The following is a 9,640-nucleotide window of genomic DNA, read 5'->3' as shown; positions in this document are numbered from 1 at the left end:
GATAAAACGTGTTGATAAGGTGCATTATGTTTTATAGTAGTAGGTCTAGTAATATATATATATATATATATATATATATATATATATATATATATATATATATATATATATATATATATATATATATACATATATATATAAACAGCAGAGGTGTCAAGTAACGAAGTACAAATACTTCAGTACTGTACTTAAGTACACGTTTTATTTATCTATACTTTACTCCATTACTTATTTTTCTTCCTATTTCTGACTTCTACTATTTACATATTTACACAAGTATCTGTATTTTCTATTCCTTAATTTTTTTTTAAACAAACGTTACTCGTTACTCTTGGCTTTAGTTTAATGTCTATGATTTTTTTTCCCCACGTCATGTGCGCCAACCAATGCAGATCATTGGCGCCATCCACATCTATTGAAAACTGGTGTAACTGGATGAGTCATGTAACGCAAACAATCATTGGTTAGCTAAAGGAAATCATCAGAAGCAAGCAGGTGTTCTTCAAACTGCTAACGTGAATTATCTATACCATGCTACAATGTCGGATTCACGCATTCACGCACACACTCACACACTAATGGTGGCAAGCTACATTGTAGCCACAGCTACCCTGGGGCACACTGACAGTAGTGGGGCTGCCATACACTGGCGCCACCTGGCCCTCTGACCACCATCAGTAGACAATGCAGGTGAAGTGTCTTGCCCAAGGACACAACGACACTGAAAGTTGGAGCCAAGGCTTGAACCGTCAACCCTTCGATTTCAGGGCAAACTCCTACATCCGACGCCACTGTCGCCCCACGAGTGGCGGCATTTGGCTGTTTTTTTTTTAAAGGTTACTTCATACTTTTATACTTTAAGTAGTTTTTGTAGCACATACTTGTTCACTTTTACTTGAGTAAAGAGGTCAAGTTGATACTTCAACTTTTACCAGAGTGTTTTTAAACTGCAGTATCTATACTTCTACTTAAGTAAGAAATGTATGTATACTTTTGACACCACTGAAAAACAGATATAAACTCAACCTAATATTTGAGTATAGCCTGTATTTATTCAGAAGAGTTTATAACATACAATTTGGAACAATGGTCGTAGAACAGCCTTTAGTTTTCTCCTGTTCCGAAGTTGTCCTCATTTAAATTGATTGATGTCTTGAGATCTAACTTCCAAATATGCTTTTTTTCTTTAAAATGTCCTACATTTTGGTAAACATGGATTTATTGACATACAGTGGATAGATTGTTGGTCCGTTGATGTGACAGAGATGGATAACAGACTATGTAGATGGATGCCAAGATAGACTAATAATGGGCATTGGATTGATGCAATGATGGAGGGACTCTTTATGGATATATAAGTTGAAAAGGGCCAGAAGAACAACAGATGAATGGATGATGGATGGATTAATATAGCTCAATTTAAACAAAATAAATCCTTTTATAAATGTTTTGAAACAAAAGATTGTGAAAATTCTTGGATTCTCAAACAACTTCCCAGGCAGGATTTATAAACACCTGCTGTTTGCATTGAAATCAGACATTTTTACATTTAGTTTTAAGCCAAAGATCAAAGTTCTGTCTTTACTATTGACTGATATCATATGAAAAAGTGGGATGAATGTCTTTTAACATAAACTTTTATTAGTCTTAGGACTTGTCCAAGTCTTAAACTAAATAAATGAGAAATTAAACTAAATTAAAGTTTCACTTTCTTAACAAACACTGTACAAAACTGCACCTTTAGCATTTTGTATTTGGGAACACTTCAGCCAGCAGCAGATCCAGCTCGTTATATATTCTTCACTGTAATATAAAACCAGCATGGTAATGCCTTCAGTTTAACATGCAGCTGCGGAGCTCAGAGGTGGCTGGAGTTATCGAGCGGGTTGGAGATCACAGACTTGTGGATGAGCATGAAAAGAGGCAGGTAGGCCAGGAAGTCCAGCAGATCTAGTGGGGGAATGCGCTGCAGCTCCATCCTGATGGCCGCCTCCTGCTCCATATGGATACCTCCAGCCTTCAGCTCCAGAAAGAGCTGCTCCCTGCTGATGAAGCCCTGCTGAGCTCCAGACACGTCCTGCTGGTCCTCCAGGAGTAACAGGAACAGCTGCTGCAGAGTTCAGAATACGGATTTTACATTAAAACTCTGGTTCTTTTTGGGGTTTTACTTCCAGTTTTCCTTCAGAGGTTTAGTTGTGGTTTAAAATGAACCTAAAATATGGAAAACTGGATCTGGATCTTCTCTCCCTGCTGTTTGCTGTGCGAATATGCTCCTGTGTGTTATTGTATAGCGGCCTCAGATTACCACAGTCCTGTTTGGCGCACCTGTTTGCACAGTTAATGCAGTCTAGGTAATAATTGTTGAGCAGAGGGCGGGGACAGGGAATAGTCCTTCTGGTAATTAGCCCACAGCCTCCCCCAGCAGCCTCTCCAGTTAACAACCCTATCCCTAACAGCTCTGTAATTACAAAGCCTCCCCTACCTGGTCTGGGGCTCAGTTTTCCACACCCACAGGCTTTCATGTTCCGCCAGCCTTTGAGTTGCCTGCTACCTCCTCACTCTCCCATAGACAGCTGGTATTGGCTCGTCCCAGTCCATCCAAGGAGAGCCGTGTGTCTGAGGCTGATTACAGGCTGGGGCGGAGTGGACGGCATGTTCACTGCTGGGCACTTTAATGAGAATAAGTCCGTGCTAATCTATGAAAAAGGAAAAGCGCCCCTCTTCCCTTCCCTTGCTTGTTTCCCTCATTTCCATGCATGAGGGCCGAGTGGCTCTCCAGAAAAACGCTTTCAGATCGCTCTTTAAAGAGTCAGCCTGCTTGTCTTATTGCAACTGTACCAGCAGAGCCACAGGAGTGAGGCTAAGGTGAACCGGGAGGTGATGTCTGAGGCATGAATGTCAATCTGAGGTGTTGTTGTGTTATCAAGTTCAAGAGCACAAACAAGTGGAAAGGACGGACTTGAGGGTGTCAATACCTTTGCTTTAAAGAGACGCACTTCAAGGGAGCGGAGGTCCATGTTGCTGATCAGTGATCGCATAAACTCGCTGGAAGAGAGAGGAAAGTATAACTAAGTCGAACAGAAGCTTAAAAAATATAATTTAGAGAAGACGTGACATATCTTCAAAATGTCTTATGTGCAAATGAGGGAGGAGATCTATGGGAGCTTTTTAACTGGAGTATTTTACATGTCTTCATGTAAAAAATAAAGTTTATAATAGAGTCTTTGACACTAGATTCATCTCAGTCAGACAGAAGGGAAGGTGGTGCGGACGTTGATTTTAGAAATTTGACTAAAACTCTCTTGGTCTTTGCTTTGATTAGGCCATTCTAACACATTTTCAACTTTTTGTGTTGCTTTGCTTTATTTCAACATTTCTTCTCTCTGGTCCTGAATGGCCTTTATGTTTTATATGCTTCTCTTCTCTTTGAAAAGTGATCACAGTGGTTGGATTTTCTCCTTAGCTTTAGTTCAAGTTCTGGAGAAAACAGTTGATCATTCTTTGATCAAGTCTGGAGCGCTGGCACAGGGAAAGACCCAAAACATGGAGGACAGTGACCCACTGAAATTCTATACACAGTCCTGGTTTGAGAAGTTTCTGACGAGGTGAAGATGTCTGACCTTGAAGCCATTAGTTAGTTTCCATGTACTTATACAGTGATCAAAATACAGACAGACTACTTTTGAATGCAATTAGTCGTTTCTGCCTTTATATTAGCCTGTTAATCTAACCAGGGCGGAAAAAGGTTATGAACCATGCACAATTTTCCATCTGTTGTATGGTATTTCTTAACTGGTCAATAAAAAGAAAAACGTTTGTTAAAATTATGCAAAGCCCTGACTGTGGAAAAGCTCTCTTGAAAACACAGAAGGTATTTGTGGAAACCAACACTTCTGACTTCTTTAAAGAAATAGTACACCCAAAACATGATTAGCCTTCATTTTCTACTCACCCCCATGCTGAACAACACTCTGGAGTACTTTTTTGATATCTCAAATGCATCTGGAGATCTGGGAGGCTTCTTGATGTCTGCTGACATTCAAATAATGGAGGTCTATGGCGCCCGAGGCAGAAAGGTCCATAAAAGTCCACAAAAAACGTGTCAATATTCCTCCATACTGCTCGTCCAATGTATTCCAAGTGTCCTGAGTGGGTAGCATCCAGAATTTACTCGAAACGAAGTCATTTAGAATGTTTTTAGAGCATAAACAGTAGTGTATAGGATTTCCTAAAAGCGAGTTCACGAGTCTACGGAAACCGCGGCAGACCAAACCGGAAGAAAGTGCGCATTCAGCGTCTGCTCTGCCGATAATGCAAGCGTAGAAGAAGAAATGTGCCGTTTACCTGTGCAAAGAAAGAAACAACGAAAGAAAAATGTCTGAGGACTTCAGTGTTGAGGAAGAGCATGAGTTCTTAACCGAGCTGAATGCGCACTTTCATCTGGTTTGGTCCGCCGCGGTTTCCGTAGCGTCGTGAGCTCACAGGCGTGTGCTTTCAGGAAATCCTATACACTACTGTTTATGCTCTAAAAACATTCTAAATGACTTGCCTGTGAGCAAGTCATTTAGATGGCGCGCCTGTGAGCTCACGACGCTACGGAAACCGCGGCAGACCAAACCAGATGAAAGTGCGCATTCAACTCGGCAAAGAACTCATGCTCTTCCTCAACACTGAAGTCCTCAGACATTTTTCTTTCGTTGTTTCTTTCTTTGCACAGGTAAACAGCACATTTCTTCTTCTACGCTTGCATTATCGGCAGAGCAGACACTGAATGCGCACTTTCGTCTGGTTTGGTCTGCCGCGGTTTCCGTAGACTCGTGAACTCGCTTTTAGGAAATCCTATACACTACTGTTTATGCTCTAAAAACATTCTAAATGACTTCGTTTCGAGTAAATTCTGGATGCTACCCACTCAGGACACTTGGAATACATTGGACGAGCAGTATGGAGGAATATTGACACATTTTTTGTGGACTTTTATGGACCTTTCTGCCTCGGGCGCCATAGACCTCCATTATTTGAATGTCAGCAGACATCAAGAAGCCTCCCAGATCTCCAGATGCATTTGAGATATCAAAAAAGTACTCCAGAGTGTTGTTCAGCATGGGGGTGAGTAGAAAATGAAGGCTAATCGTGTTTTGGGTGTACTATTCCTTTAAGTGGAGTGTTTGTAAATATAAGTCATGCCATGGCGGGTAATTTTTGGCGGGTTACTCCCCGGTGACCCCCTGTTTGCCAACCAGTGATGCTAAAGTGTTTTGAGTTCATTGTGGTTGCTCACAGACAAACAATGCGTCGGCACACTGAGACATCCCGCCACATTAACGGATAAAACTGATTTGGGGGACAGTGGGCGTGGAGTGGGGGGGGGGGGGGGGGGGGGGGGGAGCAGCAGGATGAGCGGGATTCGAGCGGAGAGGAATGAGCGGTCCGAGCACACTTTGGTGCAATGTGACCACTTTCAGGCCGACTAAATCTGGATCCACATAGATAATTAGAGGCAGAGTGGAGCGATTGTGTTGGGACGGACCTCTCCAGTCCAGCGTGTGGCACAGCGACGGTCATCCCATCTCTAACGAGCTCCTGGTGTTAATGAGCCCCTCCTCGCTGAACGCTCAATGGCCTGTTAGAGCAAAGAATGGCCAAGCACTAGGCCATCAAGTGCACGCCTGAGTGCTTCCAGCACTGCAATTGGACCTTGTCCTCCAAACTACGCAGCAGTCCGAGCTTTGATGAGGATGAGGCAGGACAGGGCAGCTAATGATTATTAATTGCACTTCGTTTGCAGTAAAAGAGTCCAAATCCTGGTGCACAAGCACACCGGCGTGTAAATGGCAAGAACCAACCAGCCAGGGTTTGGGGGAAGCAGCGATGATGAACTGCTGGGAGGATAATAACAGCCTAACCCATTTTCTTTTGTTGGCCCCCCACTGTGGCCAACACAGAAGACTTCTCACTTATGTTGAGCTCAACATTTTGGCGGCTAACTCACTGCAGATCCTGCAGACGGTGATGCAAACAGATTCTGACCCAGTTTGATCTGACAAAGCTTGGAGTTGTTTGGGGATATTTAAGCGGGCTGGTTGAAATCTAGTGGATGAGGAGGGGCTCAAAATGGCTCCTACTTAACTAAAAGGTCAAAATTAAACTCCTAATGTTTCAATGGAACAAGGAGCGATCTTTACATTTACATGAGATAAATCAGTGCAATTCTTTTGAGCTTCTGAGGTTTTTCTTCAGACACTTTAAAAAAAATGTAACAAGGAAAGGATTTGACTTCAGGATTGATGATAAACATCAAAATTATTTATCTTCTAGCTGGAACCAGGGGTCTTTACTGGACTTATCTCTTTCTATTTGCTTGTGCCTGGAGCCTTAGACTCCACCACCCCCAACCCAACCCAACCTACACATGTTTTCCACAAATCTGCCAAAAAAAGGCAATCAGGTTTAGAAATCAAGTATTTGCAAAAAGAGCTTTTAAATATCTTTTTGAGTTGATGTTATAATAAATTAATTCAATTAGCCACATATAAAGTTCAACTATCCTGTAAAAAATGTCCCTATATTTATATAATTTGTTAATTTAATCCTTTATTATTATATATATATCACTGCTTTACTCAGTTGTGCCGAAACACTTAATGTTTTAATTAAACTACCAAAAAAAAAAAAAAAAAAAAAGCTGAATGAAAACTGATCAAACTAATAAATACTGAAAAAACTATAAAAATATTGGTCGGGTTGTACTTTTTTTAGGCCGGTCTAAAATTCCCATATCATTGTCGGAAAATTTGCTCGTTTTTCATTTGCCATCATCACAATAAATCATCACAATAAAAATCAAGCAGTTATCCATTACATTTGTGTCACGCTTATCCCAAGCAGGGTTGCGAGGGGTGCTGGTGCTTCTCTCAATTCAATTCAGTTTATTTATATAGCGCCAAATTCACAACACATGTCATCTCAAGGCACTTTACAGTTCAACCAGATCATACAGTCAAATTGATACAAAGTTTGTGTATCTAAGGAAAACCAGTTGATTGCATTGACTCAAATACAATCCCTCACACTAAGCATGCTTGTAGCAACAGTGGAGAGGAAAAACTCCCCTTTAACAGGACGAAACCTCCAGCAGAACCAGGCTCAGTGTGAGCGGCCATCTGCCGAGGCCGACTGGAGTTCAAGGAGACAGAAGCAGCCGTCTACGGATGAAAGGCAGGGTCCACCCTGGACAGGTCGCCCGTCCATCGCAGGGCAACACAGAGACAAACAGGAGACGCACACACTCACACCTAAGGAGAATTTAGAGAAGCCAATTAACCTAACAGTCATGTTTTTGGACTGTATGAGGAAGCCAGAGTACCCGGAGAGAACCCACGCATGCTCAGGGAGAACATGCAAACTCCATGCAGAAAGACCCCGGGGCAGGAATTGAACCCAGAACCTTCTTGCTGCAAGGCAGCAGTGCTACCCAATGTGCTCCACTAACCAGCCCCAAGCACTTATCCTAATCAATAATCCTATAAACAAAACTAATGGCCTAAGTAGAGTCCAGATTTAAATCTAACAACATATGTAGCATTGCCTGAAGAGGGCTACAAATAGATTTTCATTTAATGTTTTAGGTTTGAAGAAAATATGTTAGTAGTTTTATAATGTGGGTTTTTTAATCTGAAAGACTGCAACAAAACAGGGCTGAACTATCAAAGGAAATCTTGATTCTATTCTTGTGTGTTGCAGTACTGCATGGTATTAAAGACCCATAGTTTCCTCATTCTTACTTTCTTTATTTATTTTATACCATCAACATATGCCCATAGCTATCAGAGAGCTTTAGCATTTTTAAGGTGAACGTAAAAAAAAAAAAAAGAGAAACTTTATCCCATTGGACAAATAAATGATTGGAAGAAGTTTTTCCTCTTCTGCCGTCTCACATAGATAGGAGGGACATCCAGCTCTCAACCCTTTGGGAGGGTTTTCCACAATGTTTGTCCATCCTGTGCTAATAGATTCATTTGGGTCCAAGTTAGGCAATTTCCTCCCCATCAAACTTACTCATAAAAGGTCTTTAGAGACCTTACAGTGCTTGTTCATTGTTGTATGGTCAAACTGTCTCACAAACAGTAACTGCTTCAAATGTCTCTGAATATATATGAACCCAGAAATGTTTCTGTTTTGGCATTTTTTTTTGGTTACCTCCTTTTCGTTCCGTTAAAATCCTAACCCAAACAGAGAGATGTGGTCTTTTCTACCAAGTTTATCTGCTTGCAGCTCGGTTATTCCACATGAATGCTTGCTGATTCATTCAACAGCAACAACAAGACTTGCAGTAACGCCAAACGACGATGGCTCCACTGATGGTATTTGCAAGCATCATGTCCTGCCAAACCATGTGACGCGCCCTGAGGGAATGTGACGCCGTGTGAGGGGCACAATGCAACGCGGGGACAGATGGGCCACAAGGAGCACAGAAAGGTGAACAGGAGGCGACATGACATGAAAGACATGCGACAGGTAAAGCTGGGAAGAAAGGAGGAGACATAAAAGAAATGAGAGTTGAAATAGCCAGAAACAAAAACAGGGACACCCCTCCTCAGATCTCCACATGATCAGAACGGCTGATTGTGTAACTACTGTAGCGGCTCATTTCTAAAGCAGGATTAGAGACAACAGGATTAAGTGAAACAGGTAAGAGGATCAGTTCAGTTCAGTTTGGAGGAGATGACAGAGGGATGCTTTTGTTTTCGCCTTGTTTGGGACACGGCATTCTACACGCTGATGGATCCCTTCTTATTATTGAAATTGCAAAGAGGATTTTTGTGTAAAGAGGTTTAATACGAACATTCATTATCATTACGATAATTGCCTCCACACAGAGCAGACACCCTGGTCTTTTAGTGCCAGCGCAGCAGTAAGCCTACAGACCTCCTCCAATGAACGCCACAAAGAACTGGCCGTAAATCAGGAGACCCGTGACCCTGCCCCGGCCTCGCTGAGAGGCAGCTCTCAGTCCAGGGTGAGGGCTTCGGGTGCAGGCCTTGACCTCCAAAGACCTCCACAGTGAGCTTGGCTCCACTTGCTCCTGTCTGTAGGAAGCCTTAGACCCCGGGGCGAGGACAAGGAAAAACAAAACGCTGTGTGTGGGAATCTGTGGCATATGGAGCATAACGTTGGGACACAGGGACGCTGAGGCCAAAGTTTGCCCCAGAAGAGTTCAGCCTTTTCAAAGCTGATTCCCTCGAAGTGCTTTTCTTAGAATATCGGAGAAACAGAATGTTTGAGTAACATCTGAACAACTCAAAACTATAAAGTGAAAGCAGCAGATATCTGTTCACTTCCATCTAAAAACTAAAAATGTTGATGACAAGAAAGGAGAACTTTAATTAGTAATTTATATTTTTCTCATTCATGCATCCAGGCCTTAGGCTTGATCTCCTGAAGTGGTCTGCTTTCAAGTTTACCTATTTTAACTACTTTATTTCGATCAGGTTTGCATATCTTTTCCTTTTGCTGTCGAAATAAACCCCTTAAGATTAAGACTCATCTAGATGGATAGAAAACAACCAAAACGTCAAATGTTTTCTGTGTCTTTCTTCACACATCCCATTCTTAATTTGCCATTAGTTTAAGAATGAAA

The 9,640-nt window shown here is 41.9% G+C and overlaps 1 protein-coding gene across 1 annotated transcript in view; it reads right to left on the bottom strand.

The window, feature by feature from the left end:
* Positions 1–935: 935 nt before the first annotated feature.
* Positions 936–9,640, bottom strand: part of LOC119776999 — a 59,929-nt gene continuing 51,224 nt past the window's right edge. Inside the window, exons 9-10 of the mRNA XM_038275723.1 lie at positions 2,976–3,045; positions 936–2,110 (exon numbers count right to left, since the gene is read on the bottom strand). Coding sequence (XP_038131651.1) covers positions 1,859–2,110; positions 2,976–3,045 — 322 coding nt within the window. The 3' untranslated portion in view covers positions 936–1,858. The remainder of the gene's footprint in view (positions 2,111–2,975; positions 3,046–9,640) is intronic.

This window comes from Cyprinodon tularosa, unplaced genomic scaffold (genome assembly GCF_016077235.1).
Source record: "Cyprinodon tularosa strain WSP-4 unplaced genomic scaffold, ASM1607723v1 ctg976, whole genome shotgun sequence".
NCBI classification, from domain to species: domain Eukaryota; kingdom Metazoa; phylum Chordata; class Actinopteri; order Cyprinodontiformes; family Cyprinodontidae; genus Cyprinodon; species Cyprinodon tularosa.
Note: the sequence above shows the minus strand (reverse complement) of the source record. Positions and strands in the feature narration are given on the sequence as shown.